This window comes from Oryzias melastigma, linkage group LG21 (genome assembly GCF_002922805.2).
Source record: "Oryzias melastigma strain HK-1 linkage group LG21, ASM292280v2, whole genome shotgun sequence".
NCBI lineage: Eukaryota > Metazoa > Chordata > Actinopteri > Beloniformes > Adrianichthyidae > Oryzias > Oryzias melastigma.
The window spans coordinates 11,128,991-11,151,895 of NC_050532.1; the positions used below are offsets into that span (position 1 = coordinate 11,128,991).

Sequence of the window (22,905 nt, forward strand, 5' to 3'; positions counted from 1 at the left end):
CTTAGCTTAAATTGGATAATTACGTGTCTTCCTTTTGGGTGGGTGGAAGGCTAATTTGGTATAATCAAGACAGCAGCTCACCCCGAGGCATTGACGTTGGAGTGAATTTGGAGCACAGCCGGGGAGATTTTGCCCCCTGGAGATCAAGGGTATGCGTGTTTTTCCCTGAAATCACAATCCTGCTGATGCAGCCTTTAGCCTGATCTTGTGACTCTTTGAGCTGCTCGGAATAAACAGCAGGACCATCAGGCCGAGCGCTCATGTTACTCAGCACACATCAGGAAACTAAAGTGTCTTTTGGAACTGAGCAGAAAACAACCAGTGACCAATAACTCAGTGACAGACTCTAAATGTTGCTTTGAATTAATGATTAAATATAAAAACAGTTTATTATTTGTACATGTTTCTAAAAAGAAAGGTGAATTCTTAGTCTCCGCCCACCTGTTTTAAGGCTTTTTTTATAACTTTCTTGCCAAATGGTTGCAATTAAATTTAAGTTTATATTCCCCTCACGATTATATTAGTACGACTACATTATACGGCAGCTTTTTCAGTTGCTGTATGTACTTATATTCACTGTAGATGGCAAATTTGCGATCAATTCCCCATCATTTCTCATGAATCATTTCTTGGCTTTGTGGATTGAGATATCAACCAGCTATGTGTTCTGTATGGAAGCACTGGTTTAATAATGCTCTATTAACTGAAAATATGTGCATTATACTGGAAACACAAAGCCTGCAGCACAACAGACCACATTACTCACAGTGTTAAAAGGTACGCGGGCCTTTTTATGCATTATGACCCGATTTATCAAGTTTGACAGGTAATCTGTGATTTAGGTTTGAAAACTGAACCTGAATAAAATCAATTTCAACTTGGAAAAACTCTACAATCATTCATCAAATGTATTTCTATTTTTTACCAGCAAGAAAAGAATTTCCTCCACTTTTATTAAAGAAATAAAACAGAGTTTTAGGGCCAACAAAAAAAGTAATATTATATATTTTTTTCTCTTAAATTAAAAGAAAAGTTTGTAAACTGACCTTAATACTCTGTTGTAAAGGAATGATAAATGTGATCGTGAAAATTAATTGTTTTTTTATCATTTGAAATCTCTAGTTAGGTAAAAAAAAATGTTTTTTATAAACATAAATATTGGTTTCTGTCTCATGCTTTGTCAACACATGTGACAGTATATCTGCTGATTATGATTAAAAAAAGAAGAATCCAATTTTTAAACAATTATACTAAAATTAAATTAAATTAATCAAGTATTTTGGTATTTGGTATTTTGCCCTGTACATGACCTACAATGTAAAAAAAATGCTTATAACTACTTAATCACATCTTTTTTCATTATTGCATATTTTAAGTCCAAATTTAATATTAAAAACTATTTGATTTTTTGAGAATTCTTTTGTTGCAAAATTTTTTTACAAAAAAACCCACAAGAATTTAGTCACTTCACTTAAAAGGCCATGACTTTGACTTTGTTTTGTTTATTACTGACACTAGCAGCATCCAGCAAGATGCACATTTGTAGCTTTGAAAAACTGGAAAGGACTCTGTATATTTGCAATTACGTCCAGAAAGCCCATCAAACTTCAGTGCTGGGAATGAATTAACTGCCAGTCACGAATCCGTCTAATCCAGGACAACATTTATGAGGGTTTTAATTTATCAGCTAAACATGCAGATTTTATGCATCCTTCTCTTCTTTCATTCCACAAATAGTTTTGGGCTGAGATATTTTTAGCTGCGATATTTTCCGTGCGCCCTTGATGCTGCAAAGGCTTCAACTCTTTAATGTTCACACCTCAGCTGCAAATAGGAAGACACAGAAAATTATTTTTATTGCTGCTATTTTTTTATTTTTTGTACGTCCTTTCAATGATTTTACCAGCAGTTTTTCTGTTTTTGACTTTATTAAAAAAGCAAATAAACTTGAAGACAGTAATTTGATGAATATATATCACTTTATTAATACCAACAGTACCTGGTAACTTGTGTTTGACCGTCTCTTGAATCCCAACAACACTTGAAATATTGAATTTATGCAACAGAATTTCCTGAAAATGCTAAAGTGACTTGCAGGTGTGTTAATTAAAGTTATTATTGATTTCTTACACAAAATAATCAATATATGTTAGAACCTTAGCTGCTTGGAGTCTTGAAGGGAACCTGCAGAATACTCAGAGGTGCTATTTTACTGAACACGACAATCATACTATCACTTTGCTTTTGGCACAATTCTTGTTTTGATCTGACAGCTCACAGTCAGCATTTAGCGCCTAAAAGCTGTGAACACCGTGCACCTTATGATTTTTGCTTTTTTTTTTTTTTAGCTTTCTTCCTGAGAGCTGAAATTGTGGAGGAGACTGCAGGCGGAGGGATTTACTGAGCTTTACTGTGAAGTTCACTGCCAAATTCACAGCAAGTCTTAAAGCTTTGCTTTATACCTTCAAAGGATAATAGTTACTTTCTTATATCTCAGTGAGGGGAGCACAACGTAAAGCCAAAAGCTATTTTTCTATGTATTGTAGGACCAACTTTTTTGGTTCTGTTTTTTTGCTGTGGAGAAAAACAACCAAAATAGCACAATTTAAGTGAATTATTGCCTCATATATTGATTTAGTTGTAACTTATGCTATTTGTACCTTACTTTCTTTCAGAAATCCTGGTTGCTCCTCAATTTTCTAAAGTTATTTTCTTTTTTCTCAGAAACTTTCAACCTTTAGGCTGCAGCTGACCCCTTTCATGTGGCCGCATAATTCCGTGATCTAGGACCCCAATCAGATGCATTATCAAACATGAAGACAATGCTTCCCCACTAGCCCAGAGCTACTGCCTTTCCACTCCAAAAACCATGAGGTCAGCCACCAAAGCAATCGCCTCTCAATATTTGCTCTTTACAGTCTTCCTGCTTTAGTGTTTACATTTTAGGATGGCATACTAGTGTGATTCTGAAAGTGAAGCTTAAACCAAATAATAAAATGTAACAACCCCCCTTGAAAGCTGAGTGTAGGTGCAGTAATCAGTGTGGCAGTTGAGTCTGTGTGGACGTTGATGCCATCAGGGACAGAGCCTAATTGTTCATTTTTAGTTTAGTCACAGTAATTCACAGCTGCCACATTTGCCTCGTCACTGTCTTGAATCACTTCTCTGTTCACTCTTTGAGTTTTTCCCTCCATATATCCATAATGTCGAGACAAAGGGATTGTAGTAATGTTTAAAATATGATATTAAACAGGCAAACATGAGATAAATATAAATAGAAAATGCATACCCACTCAACTTCCCCAATGAACAGTTAACCTGCAAAGTGGTTCTGTTATAAACTTGTGATCCAGCTAATATTACCGATACACATTCTATCATTGTGTTTACTTATGCCATAACAACAAGAAATATGAGTTTTCTTCTGTGTAATAGTGCAGTGCTCCCTCGTTTATCGTGGGGGTTACGTTCTAAAAACAATCCGTGATAAAGGAAATACGCATAGTAGGATTAGACTATAGTCACATATCCCATAATGCATCCGCACGGCGACCAATACAGACCTTTTTTGGCAAATTCGGGTAAATTGTTGTGCAGTACCTGCAGTGATTTTCAAAAAAAATTAATCCATACTTGATGGCAAACGGATGATTTTTTGGCTTCTGTCAGTGGCCCCCCAGGTACATTTGGAGGTCGATCTGTGGCGGTCCAGTGACAGGAAGGCAGCAGCACAATAATTGACTGATAGGAGAGAGTCAAAGGTCCCCAAAATCTTGATTTGATTTAAAATGATTTATTCTAGCAATCAAGACAAGAATAATGCATGAATCAACCGAGATTTACAAGTGTGCAAAGATACATTGGATAACTAGGCAGCAAATTATAGATTGTATGAAAGGGAGTGAAAGGGAGTGAATTTAAATAATCCCAGCTCTACCTTACCATTATCTGGTTCATAACCTATAATCACATTTTTATACCTTACCAACAGAATTAGGCCATTAATAATCTTAAAGAAACAATAAAATTATCTGATGATGGGCCGATTTCAGACTGCCACCCTCCAGTCACCCCCCAGCCCCCGTGCTGCCGATTATGACCAGACGTTAACCTGGTGATCCTAGAAACTGTGGGACCAAATGATGAGACGTCATTGATGCTGCACAAAACTCATCATGGCGTTTAGCAACTCTGAGACCCACATGCAAATTGATGAATTATACACTATTCTCTAACAGACACAAACGTTTTCACACTTTTCTCTCTTTTTTAAACTTTTAAAGTTCAAACCTTCATGGAAAAATAAGTCTAATTTTACAGAATTAAAATTGCGATAGAAGATTAATGCAAATGTGACAAACTTAACACATTCTGAACAGTAGATTAACAATAACAAGGTCAACAGCCAATCAGGACACAGAACAGTACGCTGTAGAAAAAGGTCAAGAAAGGATGTAAACAATAAACTGAAGAACAACACAATATACTGAGGGACCTCTATATAGATTTGACAGCAATTAACCTTTGAATAAAAATGATGTTTAAACTTCCACATGTTTTGTTATTTAAATAAAACTAAAGTCATCTTAATGATACATTCAAAGATGTTATTAGACCATTTCTATATTTAAAAAAGAGAACTACTTTAGAGTCCACTCACAAACGTATCCCTTATTGTGATATTTACAACAATGGCTTTGAAAACTGTCAAAAAGTGTGTGATCATTTAAAGCATTGGTTTGATTTGAGATCATTTGAGACGATTTGTGATTATCTCCAAACTGGACATTTTTGATCTGGGAGTTCAACAGTCTCTACTCTCTTAAGTAAAATGTTTTGTTTCTGTAACTTTAATATGAACTGCAAAATTAAAGCATTAAGTTTGAAAAATAAATCACATATTGGTCAGTAATTTATACCTGAGTCAAGATAACCACTTGTTATACAGGTCTAGCTTTTATTTAAAAGCATGCTTCAACCTGGAAGTCACTATTTATATCTTTTATGTACAGTTTGCACTTTTATAAGAGGAATAGCGAGAAATTAAAGATCTTCAATGGAAGCTACATGGACAAAGTGAATTTGTTATTTTTTTCCATGCTTTCTGAAAAATAAATGCAAATATCTGTTTTAAGTTCTTAACATTTTAGGTCAATAATATGAATATTTTCATGGGTCTTATTCTGAGGAAACGGTCTTCAAGACAGATAGTATCTGTTTTCTGTTTAAAGAACAATCTTTAGACAGATTTTCTATGAAAATGTCATTCAATCCAGTTCCCCCTTTATCATAAAAATCTGCCGTTTTATCATCAAAAGTAGAGAGATACCTCAATACATTTAATTTTTGAATGTTTTATTGCTTTAAATTTTGCTATATTATAGATTTATTATATTTTAATTAGAATGTTTACTATTTTATAACAAATTGATTTTTAGTGTTTTTATTGCTTTCTTTTAATTGTTAATTGTATTGTGTGGTGAATGGAAGCAGATGGCCACTTTTGAATTTCCTTCTGTATTATTAAAGCTTCTATCCTATCTTAATTTTTCACTAAAACTATTGGGAATAGGTGGGTGGTCAGACAGGTGCCACAAGTTCAACCCAGTTTAACTTTTTTGTACATAGAGCCAGAAAATGGTTATAGAATCTTCCGTAGCAACACATGAATGCAAAAGTTTTAAATATATGTTTTAAACGCAGAAGTCCAGAACATGCATTTACATAGACTTGTCTTGGGACGTGGCCAAAGGCGGCGTGGACTTAGCTTCAGAGTTTTGGTAGATTAGTAACCTTAAAGAAGTGATATATGAAGCTATTTAGTCATTTCTAGCATGAAGCTTCTACATCCTCACATCTGAGGGACTTGGACTCTTGGCTGCTGTCATCTCTGTTTTCCCACGCTGTCAAACTCACTTTCATTCACAACTAGCCCCACTCCTACAAGATCTCACTAGGCCTCGAGATCCATTCACCAATTATTCCTTACTGGAGTCAGCAACAATGCTGAATATTGTGTTAGCAAATACATTTTTCTCAGACCTCCCTAATGGAATTACACTCATTATTGTACCGTTCTCCAGCCAATCATCCAACAAACTGTCTTCTACTTACGTCAAACATTGAGCCCAGAGCACCTGCTGCCATTTCTACCCCCCAGTTCCTATGTTCTCATGCGTACTTGAGTCGCTTGACCTTGTTTCCTAATCAGAGGTTTGGCTTTTTGGCAGCACAGTTCTCTGGACATAGATGTGAGTTGATGGGTGTACCTATCAGTTCTGACCCGCTACTTTTATCTGCTGCACAACTTGGCCGACCACAGCACCTACAATCCTCAGTTTTGCTTGTTTTTTCATAAATCTTGGTCATGTCATCATGAAACTTCAGTCTGCCTTTGAAATCTTTGTCTGTGAGAGGTCTTTCTGATGCAGTAGAACTTGCTTTGTTCAATCCTGCCACTGTCTTTCACAACCTCTCCATGGTAGTAGTTTCAGTTCATGACTGGGTTTCAACTTCTGTGTGACATTAATGCTCATTTGCATCTACTTGGTATAATTGTCTGATAACACAGCTGAGAATAATCCAGAATCACTGTCTTGGTGCACAAGTACCTAGAAGAATTGATGCTGGTTTGAAAGCAAAAGGTAGTATCATCAAATATTGATTAAATTATGAGTTTTTGCACCGTCTGTTTTTGATATACTGATAAAAAATAATCTAATATTGATATTTCCTAGTCATTCTTTCTTTAGCAGCATTTTTTGTATGCAAATTCTCTGTGTGAAATCTGTGCAGTCTTTATCTTTCTCTGTAAGTTCATTCTCTCCTCCCATTATCACCAAAACAAGCCGTTTTTTTGGTCTAAAAAAAGACAGATGAACGTCCACTCTTGTTTGTTTTGTGTTTCTCCGTGATGGACTGACACCCTGTTCCCGGGGAGGAGCTGATCATGACTCATTCAGCATCAGAATGACAAAAACAGTCGTGTTGTTGCAGTAAAACATACTAATGGAAATAGACTGAGATTAATCAGGACAGCATGATATAAAAAAAACAATAATAATCTAATAATTGTGACCCACCCTACAAAAATATTCTGGAAAATTGTTCATTCCTCCAACTTTAAAACAAAGTTTATGTCCTAAAACACCATAAACAAAAGTTCATTTTGTATATCTAACAAATATTATACAACTTTGCTTTAAAAGACAATTAAAAAATATGGAAAAAAGTTAAAGACAAAAGACAACAAAGTGAGTTCTTAAGAGTATTGTTTTTTAGCACAGTTTATCTGATTTGATCCCACTGGAAAGTTTACCACAAAAGTATGAAAGAATAATCAAAAACATAAAACTGGAGCAAAACAAAAATTTTAAATTCATTAATTAAATGTTTCTAAAAATCTTTAAAATATTTTACTAAAGATAATTAAGATTAAATGCTGTGTGAGGTTATTCTTGTGGTTAAATAACATAAATGGGAAGAGCTCACTGGTTGAAAAAATAAAACTTATTACGACTAAAGTCAGCCATCACTCATATGAACGTGTTTCTATTTTCCCCTTCATCTCCCACCATATGAAAAGACGTAATTCAGATATGTGTTGATCAGACTCTAGGTCATCAGAAGCATTTTCTTCTTTACTCCGCATAAAGAGGAAGAGCTTTCACAAACCAAGAGACTTGAATTATTTATCCAGGTCTACTCTATCTTAGCCTGCTTTAGCATTACTTTAGAGGAACACACTGACTTGTTGCACACAATGATAACCCCAGGCCATACATTATATATAAATAGTCACTGTGCATGGTGCTTGCATTCAACATGGCACCCAGTTCATATTCCGTCTGCTATGACTGTGAGAAACATCTCGTGTGTCTTGATAAACAAGCAGCATGCGTGTGACAAAAAAAACAACATCTGAGCGTGCAGGTCACAGTGCTGCATCCTTACCCTGTGTATCCGTGGAGACAAATATCAGCAGAGTCAGCAGGCTGAGAGGTCTCTGCAGGGATCCATCACACACCTTCACATTGGCAGATCGGAGGAGGAGCGGAGCTCGGCAAACAACCACGATTCCACAATCTGGGTCAGTGCCGTTCCAGCCATCCTCACAGGGAAGGATGCAGAAATCGCAGGCCAAGATGGATCCTCACGACCAGCCACAGTCCCATCCTCCGTCTGCAGATGTGCAACGAATTCCACCAAGGCTCAGATGGGAGCAAATCCACGTCCACAAAACAAGACGGAGGCTCTCAGCCCCGAGAGGATCTCTCCTGCACGCAGCATCTCCGCCTCACTCAAAGACCGTCTCCATTTCTCCTCCTCCCCCCTCTCTGCCTGCCTCTGCTTAATTCACTGCTTTATCGCTCTATTTCTGTCCTTTTCTGATGCTCACACAAATTTCCACTTCACTGAGCGCTCTCTCTCTTTAATTCTCAGCTGTGTCTCGGTGCTCTGTGCCGCCCGTGCCCAGAGGATGTTGAACATGTGTCAGGGTGGGGGTTGGGGACTGCTGACTTCATAGGTGGCATGCTTACTCCTCGCACTGATAGGTTAGGTAGGATGCAGATTAGAAATTAAAGACAAATATTTCAAATCCATGATTAGCCATTTAGTAGGTTGATGGATGGGATTGGTTGACTGCAATATGTGATGAGTTTGCAGCATCATCAAATATTCCTGCAAGAAATTAAAAGAGGAAAACATTGAATCTATAATTTCACCACTGTAAAATATGAGACAGTTTTATTGCAAACCAACAAAACACACATTTCTTTACATCACATGACAGAGAGGCCGAGGGATGGAGGGAGACGTGGGAGGCACTGTGCATGGAAAAAAATGGACAAAAAGGGAAAAGAAGAGAGAAACAGGGAGGGAGGGAGGGTGGGAACAGAGAAAAAACAGAAAAAGGAAAAAAAAGAAGAAGAAGAGGAGAGAGACTGAGAACATAGAGCTTTGGAATATTTATAGAAAGGCTGAAGAGCGCAGAGAAATAAGCTCCATTTCTGTTCCGTTCTATGGAGAGTCGTCTCCCGGATGATGCGCTGTCACGTTAACTCAAATCAAAGGCATCTTACGGCGCCTCTGCAGCAAAGATGCGCTGAAATTTGCAGCAGTGCGGTTCAAAATGCGTCTTTATTCCAGCAAAATGCACAGATTCGTGCTATAGAAACTACAAATAAAAGATGAGGGTTTGGTTCAAGCGCTCAGATTCCACAAGACTCCCATTGATCCCACAGGACAAATTGAATTAAGGGATTAAATTAAATGGGTAATAAGGTGGTGATCTTCCATGGGATCTGCCATAATTTAATAATAGGTGGTTATGGCCGTTGTGTTGCAGCTATATTGAAAAAGGAATTACAAAGCTAATAGGTTTTAGGGAACTTAAAACTAAATTATTTGATAGTAGAAAAAGATTTTATCAGTTTTGCTGTTGTGTATTTAAAAAAAAGTGCATAAATATGTCTGAGTGACTGAGGAGAGCAGGATACCTCTGGGCCAACGCCGTGACCTACATTAGGCCTTGATGCTCCCACGCCTCGCAGGCTGAGTGTACTAAAGTGTATGTGCTCAAACTATAGAGTGAAGGCGCATGTATGTCTGTGAATGAGAGACAAGATAGCGGAGAGAAGGAGCACAAAAGAGGGAGATGCATGACATACTTCTCCAGAGACGGGCACGTGCGTTTATAAATGATGCAGTTTTCTTGCGTAAAGAGTTCTTCCATCCATCTCCCAGAAAGAGTGCCAAACTTGGACGGTGATGCCGGGAAACCAGAAGACAGCTCAATTTTTAATCTCCTTGTACAAAGAGATTAACAGATTAGAGCCCATAATGTAGGTGATGTAGACTATATGTGAAATGGATGCAAATTTCATATAACATAAGACGTTATAATATTCTCGTTTAAATTTATGTCAAAATTAAATTCATTTTTTATCTATTTATTTTTCTTTGAAGATTTTGCTGTGGATGCTGCACATCCTAGAGGAAATATTGCTGGCAAATCTGCAGCAACTTTTTAATATGTTATGACGAGTAACCATGACAACTTGGAAGTTGATTAGGTTTTCCAGTTAATGCCTGGAATAAGACACTAAATCCAGGCAGGCAGAAGTGGAAATGTCAGGGATGTAGGGCGGGAAGTGAAAAGCAGTTATTCGAAATACAGCAGGTGGTGTTGAAACACAGTGGGAACATCCGGAATGCCGAATGTTTCATCAGCATTCCGGACTCCCACACGTCTCTGGCATGTTCTCAGGATTTACAGCAGACCGATACAGTTAAAAAAAAGTGAGAATGCCTAATTTTGTAGATGGTCATTTATTTAATCTCCTTCTTTGAGAATGATTAAAAGAATCCAATGAGGTTGGTGTATTTTTAAGCCAGATCCTAATGGTTAATCCTGTGAATAACAATCTTAACCTGTGCTTCCAAATTCTTCTTCAAATTTTCTCATAAAGCTGAACTGAACTTGTAGATTTTTCTGTGAGCTTCAGTCTGTGTTAAAAACAAGCTGCTCCTGGAGCAGATGGTGACTCTCCCACACAGTCAAGCTGATGGGATAACGATGGGAAAAGTCTCATCATCAGAGGCTCATCAGGAAGCACAAAGGTTGTTGGCTCCAAAACAGGAAATGACACATAATGTCCACAGGAAAAGTTCTGTTTTAAATTCCACTTCTGAGAATACTTTAGTGGGACAAACCATTCTGCTCTGAGAGGAAAATGTTTGAATTTACCAATAAATCCTCAAATCTTTCAGTGAGTTAACATTTAGATTAAAGTGGGTTTCACACAATTTTGACAGAATTAATAAAAATATGAGGAATAAAATGCTCTAAAATGTTATACCTATTATCTAAATTGTTTTGCATTTTACCAAAAGTGTTACAGTGTTATGTGTAAAAGTTTGGCTAAAAAACATAATTTACTGAGGAAAATTAGTAGTTAGCGACATGTTTCATTTGAAACATTAAGAGATATTTGTATACCATTGTAAAAGATAATGCTTTTGAATGAAATTAAAATGGGAAAAAAATCAAATCATGCGTTAAACATGAAGTAAAGATGATGAAAACATATTCTGTTTGGGTAAAACCATTTTAAAAAACATCCGTTTTTTGTAATTTTTTAATAGATTTTATAGCAGTTACAGCTTCCTGATATTGACAACATCAGCTTTGAATCAGAAATGATCCTAGCATATGCAGGTGTGACTGAATAGGCTAAAAAACAAGTATTTGCTTCCCAATTAAAGGGAAACAAGAGTTGATGTTTTGGTTTTATTCAGTGTTTAATGATTTTAGTCCATCATGATGTATTAGGCTTGTAAGTAATTTTGTATCACTAGGGTGTTACACAACAATTCGATAAGTGATTATGAAGAGAGAAAACTTTTAAAGCCATAAAGTGCAAACCTGAGCACTGTAATGTCATGTGAAACTAAAAGAATACATGTTACAGGGCAAAGAAGATATGCAGCTCAACTTGAACCATCCATATTGAGGCCACAGTGCTAACCACTGCTCCACCGTGCCACCCTTGTCTTTTCCAATAAGCCTGAATATGTTTGCTGAAGAAGAGAGACATCCCCCGATGAGACGTCATTCAATTATTCCAGACTACAGAAACATAAATAATGCAGGTGATCACAAGAGAAAAAACACAAACAAACACTGTATGGCAGTTTGCAACTTTAATATGAGATTTTTTTGTTTATGGTGTAACAGTATATTGGCACAAAACCCTCAGAAGATGATATTAAAAGAAAGATTTTCCTGAGAATGAAATTAGTTAGTTTAATCTATCTACACTCAGGTATATTTTTTCTGTTGTAAAATGTTGTTACATAAGGATTTAGACGAATAATGACTGGTTATGTAAGAAAGATTTACTTCAATTAAAAACACTAAAAGTATTAGCTCTAGGAGATCAAATATCCATCTCATCACTCAAAGATATAGCCTTACTTTATTGCATTTCACAGGTTTGACAAAAATATTCCTTTTACATGCGAATCCTGCGCTGCTCCTTCCAAAATTCTGCAATTCCTTGCGATAAAGCAAACTCTGCTAAGCTCCTGCACTCATGGGGGGTGAACCCAACCAGAGCCGTGCCCTTTAAGCCGACCCCCTGCCTTCCTGCTAGCTCTGCTACCCTGGCTGTGATGAGAGATGCCGGCGGGTGACAGTATTTCTGTCCGTCTATGGTGAACGATGGCCAAGGTTCAGCTGCCAGGTGGCAGGGGGGGTCCCCCTTCACGCTTTCCACATTACAAGCGATTTCAACAGTTCCCTCGTGTGGTAAAGCCAGAACCTGAACACCAGGGAGGCCCCCGGGGGTGGACTCCCTGATGGCTGTGGCGATGCTGCGACCCACAGAGATGTCCTGAGTGTCAATGGTGACGTTGCAGTTCATTACGTACGGGCTGGCTCCAACACCTGCAGATGAGTCAGACGACGTTTGTATGTGACGTGTTACGAAAATTGAAGAAAGCAAAAATGCAAGATAGTGTAAAAAGATGGATGATGGGAAGTAGGGGCAGGCTTACTCTGCACCAATAGTCCCGCCCACAACTCAGAGGCAAGGCTCAGGTTTTTGAATTTTGGTTAAAAACAGTATAATCATAATAAAAGACCACTGGAAAGAATTGAATAAAATAGACCAAATATTATCAGGGTGGTATTTTAATAAAGCTGCTTTTTAAATTTTGTTTCTTTGTATCTTGTACTAGTAACTGGTTTGAATGGTTGAAGGAAGTCCCCTCCACCTAAATTTGCTGTACCTCTTCCTCAGGTAACACTTTTAGTTTCTTACTTTCAAAAACTACAAAGAAAGTTTAGGAAAAGCTTGGCAGGTTATTCAAGGTTTAACTACACAACAAACAAAAAATAGGGAGACATTAGAATTTGCAATACAAACATAAATGCAAAAAAAAGTAAACATTTGTTTATAAAATGTTCACTGCAGAAACTTGAATTTTAAGAAACTAAAATATGTTTGTTGAAAAAAATGCCTAATTTTCTGTTTGAAAGAAAAGTTTTTCAGTAACAAAATATTCTTAATTTAAGAAAAAAAACATGTCTTCATAACTAGAATTTAAATAGGACAATTTTTTTTCTCTTATTTAAATAAAATCTGCCAGTTGGGATATAACATTTGATCTATTTCTATTGTACCTGCACATTCCTCCATTTTAGCTAGCTATAGGCGGGCTGTCTCACCTGTGAGGCCGTATCGTTTCTGTGGTTGTGGACCCACGTCAGGCCGGACAGCCTTCATGTCAGGTGTCTTCTTAAACCAACCCATCTCCTTTCTCCTTTGTGCCAGCCCCCGCTGCAAACGGGAGTCTGCCCAGCCGAACAGAAAGGCACTGGCTCCCTGGACCCTCTCTGTGAGTCCCTGAGCCACAGCTGAGCAACAAGAAACGAGCACAGATATATTTCAGCTGACAGCAGACGCACACTTTACACAAACACGGGAGAATAAGCACACCTGAGGGGGGCGTCGGTCAGACGGATGGAAAATTAGGGGACGCGTGGACAAGTTGTCACATGCATGTGCGCATACAGCGGCATGCACTTTTCTATTAACGTTACACAACCACACAAAAGTGAATTAGCACACCATCGGACACGTGCTGTGCGCCTGCTCATTATCAGCAGGACAAGTCGCTGCCAAGTCAACTGGTAGAGTGTGAGACTCATCAACAGCACGGAGGAAAAAATGAGCATCACGTCATTAACAGCTAGATTCCTTCCAGAAACACAAAAAAACACACAAAACATAAAAGCCTGCTGTTTCTTGTGTGTGATTGTATAAAAAAATAATCTACACTCAAAAACCTCATACACCTCCATCCAGAAATAGGGCGTGAATCAGTATTTACACCTCCTAATTAGTTAGAACCCTTCCTTAGCAGCCATAATTTAACTTTATTTTTGCCTATTATTAATCCATTAACATTTTTCTAAAACATATTGCTATTCTAAGCTTTTCAGAGTTTATTGCTGTTTGCACAATTCAAATAAAAATCCTTTCACAACCTTTTCATCAAGGAGAGTTTCAGACTTTTACAGGGGAACAGCAACATCCCCTTTAATCTAGTGGTTCTGATGTTTAAGCCAAACCTAAACTCACAAACTCGTGATCAAATATTAGACTCCAAATTACTCCGCTTTTCCTTTGAGTTTGTAACTGACAAAATTATTCTAACATGTCCAAGTCAGGCAACTTCAAAACAAGCCCAAAGCATCACCCCTCCACCACCGTGCTTAACCCTATGCCTTAGATCCTTGTGTTTTTCATTGCTTAAATTGCTATTTTGAATTATTAATTTTGTTTGTTTTAATACTTTTATTAAATAAGCATTTATTTATTTTAGAAAAAAAATATTTTTATTTTTTTATAGTAACCAAGCAACCTACCTACACTTTTGCCCATTAATTTAGCTTGCAATTCGATATGTATTTGTTGTTGCTCCTTCAGGGGTCGCCACAGCAAATCCGCTTTCACTGATTTGCACAGGTGGTTTGGCAGAGAGTTTTACAACGGATGGCCTTCCCCTGTATTTTATCCGGGCTGGGGACAGGCACAGGGAGACCCAAGCTTGAGATCTCTTGTGGCTAGTTAGGCAGTAGAATGAAGGGTTTTGCTAAGATTACCAGATTAAACTCATTTCCCATAAACTGACCCATCTGGTCCCTTACTATGTTTTCATGATATTATAAAAGACACAAAGTTTTGAGTCAAAGTATGTTATTTTATCATATCCTGGTACATAAAACAGGCCAGAATATATACATTAATATATCTTTTTATTATTTTTTTTAGATACACTGACTATTAGCAAAAAAGAAATTGCTGTGAAGGTTAAAAACATAAAAATACAACTTCCATTAGCAAATGAGAAAAAGCTTTTAAAGTAATTTCAAATACAGAAAAAAGCTGCACACTGGATGGAAATCCACACAATTTTCTGCCCAAAACAGAGAAAAACACTTGACACTGCAGGGCTAATTTAGAGAATGAAACTGATCAATAACTCCACTTGCTGCTAATTGCTCACTAAAACTCACACACAAAGGATCTCACCCCGAGCTTCTTGAGCACAATGCTCCACTCCGACCTCCTCTCCCAAAGGGTAGATGGGTATGAGGTCAACAGCACCCAGACAGGGATGAACGCCGGTGTGAGCGCTCATGTCAATCAGACCGCACGCCTTCACACACGCAGACAAAACTGCCTCCCCTGAAAGACATGAAATTATTTCACAATATCTCAGAGATTTCAGGTTTCATACAATGAGTGCAGAAAACAAAGAGGAATGGAGATTAGAATCTGTTTTGCAACAGTGCAGCACAAAAACTTAAATCCTTACTGATTGAGTCAACACAGGCAACAATAGTGATGACAGACCGGTTGTAGTCATAATCATTGAAGATGTTCAGCACTGTGGTTCCCTCTCGCTTAACACCTGGTGAATCATCAAGAAAACCTAAGTACAAATGGAAATGATCTCAAACATATAGAATATTTCGTATTTAAAAAGAATGGCACAAACTTCTGAATATTTTAGGAAAATATGTGAAGTCAGGACACTAAGCTTACCCTCAGTGTTGTACAAAGCAGCCCTGGCCACAGTTTCTACCAGATCTTTCCTGCGCGCCTCAGAAATGTTGAGGAGACACGCCACCAGATGTCTTCCTAAGGTGTTTGAACTCATGCTCTACAACAGGAACAAAACTCAAATGACAGATGGCAGTCTGGGGCTTCAAGACTTTAAACTCTGGAGCTTAAGCTTTGCAAGTGAATATATATATATATATATATATATACACATATGTCTTCATAGAGGTTTTTGACATTTTGCAGCCTACTATTTCTACTGCAACCTACTAAAATTCCTCCAATCTGCCAGCTTGTACTAGTGAACAATAATAATAAAAAAAGCATGTAAGCATAAATAAACATTTCTGAGGAAGATACAAACACGAGTCTGCAAATGTTATATATTTTAAAGATACAATTAAAATGTGTTAAAAGAACAACAAAAACTATTTGCATTTGTGCATTGCATAGATGTAGGGCTGTATGCATTAGTGAGCAGCAGTAGATTAAAAAAATGACAAATTACTCTAGTAATAACTTTTATTTTTAAATTAAAACCTGAATTAAGTGGTTAGTTTTGTTGGGGTAAAGATTACCTTTCTGCAGAGTATTCCAGCTGTTACAAACAAAGGCTCAGAGGTTCATATAAATGTTCTGCACAGCACTCTAAATTGGTTTTGTAAATATCCTTAAGTTATCAAACAGGTTCACAGTCCACGTTGTAAAGAACTTTGCAGAAACAGGTCAGAGGAGAACCTACAATAACCTGCTTTTGCCAGTATGGACAAGTCAAGACAGCGCTAACAGACTGCAGTGTTTGATAGGACAAGTTAGCTTCCCTTTTTCAATAGTATACTTCATTTGATGCAGTCAATTGTAGACCCAAAATAGTTACGAGTTTTTCTCACGACAGATTTCACCCACGACTTTCTAAGTTCAGCCAAAATTGAAGTGGAGAAAGAAGTGCAAGATGACTCACTCCATATATTTTGGTCTTTGTAAGCTTCCGTCTTTGTATTTTTACTTCTGTACATATATACATAACCTATTGTTGTTTAATTATACATTTTCTGTGTTTCTTCCAACTTTACAAATAAAATGATTCCATGCAATATGCATGAAATCAATATAATCACTTTTCTCACAACTAACAGCGTTATATCAAAACCGGAAGTGGATTGAAGGGCACTATCTTACTGGTTTATGGAAATCTCTGTGCGCATGCGCAGAAGATTGTTTGGGTGCGCTGTTCCGGGGTTTAGTGTGTTTTTAACAAACAGCGCCTCTTCGTGGACATAATATGGTCAGAACGAAACACATGGTGCATATTTATCCCCACACAGACATTACTTTATACGGACAGAGCCTGAGAACGACATACATCGATAAGTATAAGCCTTTTTAATGTAGCATGTTGTTAAAACTGTGCTATCTTTGCTAGCAGGAAGTGCCATACGTCGTGGATTTAGCTAACCGACAGCAGCAGCGCGGAATTATGAAGGACTGCGTAGTAAAAAGGGGGAAACGCCAAATCATCTGTTTATTTTAGAGTCACATGCTAGTCACCAGAGCCGTAGCGGTAGGGCTTTCTCTCATAACCGTGGCGAAGGTGGTCACGTCGGCGGAGAGGATGAGCTCCTCCCAGCTCCTGGGGAAGAAGCTGCAGAGGCTGCGGGGAGTTCCAGGCTGTGATCCCAGCAGAGTCAACGACCTGCTGCTGCTGCAGCCTGACACAGACGACTCCAGCGGCTCCCATTCGAGTGGGAAGACTCCTAACAAGCATGTTGTCTTCTTCCACGGTGACATTCAGGTGAGTGAAACTAAGGCTCGATACATTAAATGATTTACTAGCTTTTCAGAGTCATTTAGCTTTTTTGTGTCATTAAATTGCCATCACATGTGTCCCTTAGTCTAAATTGTATTTTCCAATTTCAAATGCTATCAATTTATTTAATTGTGAAACCATTAATAATGGTATAGGTCAATTTGATTAGTAACTTGCTTCTAACAGACCAATCTAGTTGGATCATGGGGAAATAAATTAATTCACAGATTAAGTTGATTAATTGTTGCACCTTTATTACAGAAACAACTTGCACGTGCTTTGGTGCATTTCCTTAAACAAACATTAACATCAAAGAGTTTTTAGAAATCCTACACAATATCTGATTATACTAAGTTATTATGTTTTTAAGATTTGAACCTTGATGCTTCATTGGTTATTGTCCAGAAATGCAGAAGAAATTTGCATTTTTAGAGGATCAGTTTAAATCAATAGCAGGTGAAATGCATGGAGCAGTATATTTGCTGCTTCTGCTTCCTTGCACAAAGTGATGTTTTTGTCATGACCGTTTTATCTTTTGGCTGCTATCTTTAGGGGTCACCACAGAATCATCCACCTGCTATCATCTTCATATCCTGGTTTACTGCATCCATGAACCTCCTCCAAACTGCTTGCATACACTTACTTCTTCACCCATTTTTGTTGTTTTGGACTGTCCTTCCTCTCTTCCATGACTGTGATTTACACAAATGCATATATTGGTAACTGGGTGAACCTACAGCCTGATTCAATACTTATTCAAGGAGGATTCCACTAGAGGGCACACAAGACAACCTCAAAATGCACAACAACTGTGTTTGCAAAAAAAAAAAAAAGAGGAAAAAATGTTCATAATTAAAGCTGCTAATCAAAAACGGTCATATTTAGAAATCAGTTTTCATATTTATCATATCCTTCATAATTCACAACAATACAATTTGAAGTAAAGGTTCAGTATTTTCTGTATTGTCTAGCTAGCAGTTAGATTTCCTTATTAAAGTTAAGCAAAAGTTCACAGAGGTGCTGAATAGTCTTTACATTTTTCAAATGTATGGATCTAAACTATAAATTAAAAAGATAAGTGTTTTTTTTTATTAGGGGAAAGGAAAATATAAAAACAGCAAAATGTCTTGTTGTATGTTATTAAACTTTGAAACTGGAGCTTAACAAACTAAATCTTCTGAAGCCGATTCATATTCATGAACTAGAACCTGCTCCGTTTTGTTAAAATGCAGGAACCTCACTTTTATTTATTCATTCTGCTCATGTCCAGTCTGAAACCTGACTCCTAGCACAACAGCAGACCGTCCCAAAATCTAAATGAATATACACTTTCTTGCATTTAGCCAAAGATCAACCGTTCCTCTCTGCTCTGTGTTCTCCGCCCTCTGGGATCTGGAGCAGATGCTCACAGAACTTCAAATGATGAAAACCAATGAGACAAAGACGGGGAAACGGGTGGATTTTTTTTCTTTTTTTGTAGAGGTTGACATTATAATCTGGCACATAGATGCTGAAAGAATCAGCTCAGATTTATTCTCTGCAGATTAACTGCAGCTGGTACGACTTGCAGATTAAAACGATGCCAATAACAGCCCTGTGGATTAAATCTGTAGTGGATGTTCACGGCGAGTACATCTACTCATGATTGATGGAGTGACTTAAATGTTTCTCCTTTATTCTGGGAAATTCTGATCCATATATACTGATTTGGTTGCTCGGGTTGGCTAGAGGTGGTATAAGATTAAAAAAAAAATATATATTCTCTCCATGTGAGGTCATGAAATGCGATGACTTTGGGTTTTTTCCTTTGTTTTATCTGTTCTTGGCAGCTCATAGTGATACTTTGATTCAGCCTCACTTGTTTCTTTCACGTTTGTCGTATCTTCCAACAGTCCAGAAAGTGTCCTAATTTCTCCCGGCGCTGCAGCTTCCCCGTCCGTTTACTCAATGCAGGCATTTGCTCAGTGTCCTCGTCTGCAGTTCATTAGGCAAGTTTGCAGACAAGTGTCAACGTTGCCACGGTGTTCTGGTATTTCCCAGGAGTCCTTTGTCTGCCGAGGATGCTCTGACAGTGACGTTTGCTTGTAAACAAAATGAATAAGGTCATTGTGTGCAGCCTAACGGCGCTTTTAGAAGACACTGTGGATGAAACTAATTAAGTGGGTCAGAGATCTGCTGTTTTTCTTTTCTTTTTTTTTAACTTGTTACCCTCTTAAAGAAACCTGTTTCTCACACGTTCAAACGCAACAGCAGCGCAGAGAAAACCATAAAGACACATTTTTTTGCATTGTCACTGAGCTTGTTGCATTTTGAATTCTAAGCCTTAAGTTGCTCATCTCCACCCCCTCTCTGTGTGCAGAACTTCCAAGAGGAAATGGCTCTGCAGCCTGAAGGAGCGCAGTGGCTGTCCTGGAGTCTGGAGCAGGTCGCCCTCATCCTGGCGCGGCGCTTCCCCGACAGCCACATTTGGGTGGTGAGAGCGTCCCGCATGTACTTGCACAAGTTCAGCTGCTACTGCAACTTTGTGGAGAGCAACATGTTCGGGGCCCCTGAGCACTCCCCGTATGCGGCTGACATCGGAGCTTTCAGTCACCTCAGGTCGTGAAATGCTTTTTTTTTTCTTCTTACCTCTTATGTCCCGTTTCCACTGAGCAGACCACACTGAACCGGACCGGTATTATATTCTGAGCATTTCCATTATAAATTGGATCTATTTGGCATAGCATTTTTGGTCCCCCGTTGGTTGTACGTCCATAGCAAAATGGAACGGACCTATTAGGGGGGAGATACTGTCATCACACGATAAAATCCATTGATTGGCGCAACAGCAAGCGTCCAATCAGTGCTTTTCCCATGTTCTTGGAAAAGAAAATTCAATTCTTTGCATTCAATATTCCCCCTTTATTCATGGTGACCGGAGACACGCAGAATCCGCGAAAATAGAGAACCGCTGTAGTCGTAACTCCACATTAGCTTTGACGGTCCAACACTCAAGGGAAACGCTCACTTGAATTTTGCAAACCGTTCTAAACTGGCCAGAAGTGGGCCGGTCTGGACTGAACCGCGTAGTGGAAACAAGGTATTAACCGCTTGAACACCAGAGCTCCAGTTTTTTATGTTCTTTGATTTACTGTAATTTTTTAATAGTTAACACGATTGATGTAATTCCAGCAGATTCTGAAGAAAAAAAGCAGCACAAGCTGCTTTTTTTCTTCAGAATCAGCTGGAATTACGTTGATCATTTTAATGGTTGAAAAGTTATAGAATGTTAAAGATTTTGTGTATAAGGGTCACTGGTGGGTGACACCTCAGGTGTTAAAGACCCACTCCAATGAAAATGAATGTGTTCTTGTAGCATTTTTATCATAATAGAGGACATTTATATAGGAAATTAAGATTAAATCTGTATTTGAGTATTTTCCTTCATTTAAAATGTTGTGAATCAGGAGCAGATGAAAAAATGCAGTTGGCAAAACTTGTAGCAATGATGTACAATTTACAGACCACATTTGGCTCCATTCTGATGCATCCACTTGCAGATAAATAGATCCATGTACGTCTTTGTTTTCTAGGGCTGGGTTGAATCGATCTAAGCCAAATAGATCAATAATCGATCCATAAAAATAGAGATTGATCTAGCACACAAAGCTAGAGTCTGCTAGCTTGATGCTAATAATTAATTGAATTTCCCATAGAATGACTAATGCTAACGCTCATACATTGCTAACTAAAGGAACATAATTATATACTTACATGTATGAATTTTTCAAGTCTTTTAAGGAAAGTCTTTTAAGGAAACATCTTTTTAAGTAACCATTTGTGGTCTAAAGCTCAGTGTTTTACTCATTCTTCTTGAAAAAAGTGTACTGCTATAGCATGAGCTCCTCCTAGTGGCCAAACTGAAACGCCCTCCAGGAGAAGCAGAACAATGTTTATGTCAGTGATCTGAACATTTTTGTTAGAACTTCTCCTTCTGAGGAACCATGTAACACTATTGCTATTAACAATCTCATTATTTAACTAATACATTTTACAGTATTTGAACTGTTTAAGATTAATATAAGTATATTCAAAACATATAGCAGATTATTAATGTATTTCTAAACAAATGTGTCTAAATGTGCAAACTGTGTACATTCAAAATTTTACTAAATCATTTTGAATTGATTGGATCGAAAGAATTGGAAGAAATAAATAAATCTGGAATCAAATCAATTTTGGAAATTATTATCAATACCCAGCTCCACTGTTTTCCTTTTGATTTAGCTAAACAAATATATATATATATATATAGCCTAATACCACTGGGAAAGGTTTTCCAATAGATCAAAAGATGATTGGAGTGGGTCTCTATAGATGACATCCTAACCTGCAGCATTTAAATGTGTGGTCATGTTTAGATGTGAGTCTAAAGTGAGTCTGGGCGTTTGTGACTTCAGGGCCCTCTTGAGCAATGGCATGAGGCGAGTCAAGCTGCCCGACCCCCTCCAGCCAACAGGAGGCGTCGACAGCATCCCCACAGACTTCTCCTTGATTCTGGTGGGTTTCAGCAAAGGCTGCGTGGTCCTGAACCAGATGGTGTACGAGCTGCCTGGAGCCCTTTTAGACCCACGCATGTCGGCCTTCATCAAGCACATCTCCGACATGTACTGGCTGGACGGGGGCCACCCGGGAGGAAGCGAAACCTGGGTGACGGACAAGCAGGTGCTGAAGGAGCTCGCCGCCAGCGGAGTGTCCGTTCACGCCCACGTGACCCCCTACGAGGTGTGTGATCCCATGCGGGCCTGGATGGGCCGGGAGCACAGACGGTTCATCAAAACTCTGGAGGAGTTCGGGGCGTGTCCCAGTAACAAGCTGCACTTTGAAGACGCCCCGCCGTCCATCGAGAACCATTTCAGGGTCATCCTGGAGTTTTGAGTTTCATGTAATGCAGTCCATCGTTGGAGCAGATCGTATGTCTTACTGGCTGTTTTCAGCGCTTTAAGGGCTCAGATCATTAGTAAAATATGTTTTGTTTTAATGCTAAATGTCCTCACAGCAGATGGAATTCAGATAATCCAGTTTGACAGATGACTAATCCAGCACGGATTATCTTCCATTAAATAACACTGAGACAAACCTAAATGTTTGCTTTGAAAACATTTTTTTAAATAATTTAGTAGTAAAATTCTTTATTAAAATTTAATTGAGAGGAAATTATTAGAGGAAATATGTTCCATAAATCTACTTTTCCAAGATTTTCACATGAACTCGCTTGATGGAAATTGAGCTTTTTTCCCTAATTTTAAAACAAAATTAGCATAAATTTATTGTGAATTTGATTTATAAACAGTTTAGCCTGTGAACATTAAAAATTCAAACTAAATCTTCAGTCTGAAATGTAGCAGCATAATTTTCTTTAACAAAAACATTTTTTTATTATCATCAGACTGAATATTTGTAAAGAAATGTCTTCATCTG

At 38.0% G+C, this 22,905-nt stretch overlaps 3 protein-coding genes across 12 annotated transcripts in view; 1 reads left to right on the forward strand and 2 right to left on the reverse strand.

The window, feature by feature from the left end:
- Positions 1-8,517, reverse strand: part of LOC112155374 (nck-associated protein 5) — a 51,975-nt gene extending 43,458 nt beyond the window's left edge. For 2 of the 5 annotated variants that reach the window (XM_036209750.1, XM_024286949.2), the window contains exon 1: positions 7,954-8,516. The gene's annotated coding sequence lies outside the window, so the exon portion shown is untranslated. Of the gene's footprint in view, positions 1-7,953 lie in introns of all 5 variants that reach the window. The other 3 variants (XM_024286950.2, XM_036209751.1, XM_024286952.2) reach the window with 3 other exon arrangements.
- Positions 8,518-11,687: 3,170 nt separating this feature from the next.
- ftcdnl1 (formiminotransferase cyclodeaminase N-terminal like 1) lies at positions 11,688-17,449 on the reverse strand. 6 transcript variants are annotated; one of them, XM_024286956.2, is made up of 6 exons: positions 17,187-17,449; positions 15,621-15,738; positions 15,391-15,507; positions 15,105-15,260; positions 13,235-13,423; positions 11,688-12,451 (listed from the first exon to the last, which is right to left on the reverse strand). In XM_024286956.2, exons 1-6 carry the CDS (start codon positions 17,424-17,426, stop codon positions 12,018-12,020), a joined length of 1,254 nt encoding a protein of 417 aa, XP_024142724.2. In that variant the 5' UTR covers positions 17,427-17,449; the 3' UTR covers positions 11,688-12,017. The 6 variants fall into 6 exon arrangements, with proteins under 6 accessions (XP_024142724.2, XP_036065645.1, XP_024142723.1 ...); XM_036209752.1 differs by having other exon boundaries at positions 15,391-15,486; positions 17,187-17,448; XM_024286955.2 differs by lacking the exon at positions 17,187-17,449 and adding an exon at positions 16,600-16,799 and having other exon boundaries at positions 15,391-15,486.
- Positions 17,450-19,819: 2,370 nt separating this feature from the next.
- lg21h2orf69 (linkage group 21 C2orf69 homolog) lies at positions 19,820-22,362 on the forward strand. Its single transcript, XM_024286960.2, has 2 exons — positions 19,820-20,043; positions 21,885-22,362. Exons 1-2 carry the CDS (start codon positions 19,820-19,822, stop codon positions 22,360-22,362), a joined length of 702 nt encoding a protein of 233 aa, XP_024142728.2.
- The last annotated feature ends 543 nt before the right edge of the window (positions 22,363-22,905 follow it).

Bases quoted from the DNA above. Each gene is read 5' to 3' on its own strand.
- lg21h2orf69 (XM_024286960.2), top strand. From the start codon at position 19,820: ATGGCTCTGCAGCCTGAAGGAGCGCAGTGGCTGTCCTGGAGTCTGGAG. The intron at 20,044-21,884 runs GTCGTGAAATGC...TTGTGACTTCAG, and splicing joins GGAGCTTTCAGTCACCTCAG to GGCCCTCTTGAGCAATGGCA.
- ftcdnl1 (XM_024286956.2), bottom strand. From the start codon at position 17,426: ATGTCACCGTGGAAGAAGACAACATGCTTGTTAGGAGTCTTCCCACTC. The intron at 15,261-15,390 runs GTAAGGATTTAA...CATGTCTTTCAG, and splicing joins TGCCTGTGTTGACTCAATCA to GGGAGGCAGTTTTGTCTGCG. The intron at 12,452-13,234 runs GTGAGACAGCCC...ACTCATCTGCAG, and splicing joins GAAACGATACGGCCTCACAG to GTGTTGGAGCCAGCCCGTAC.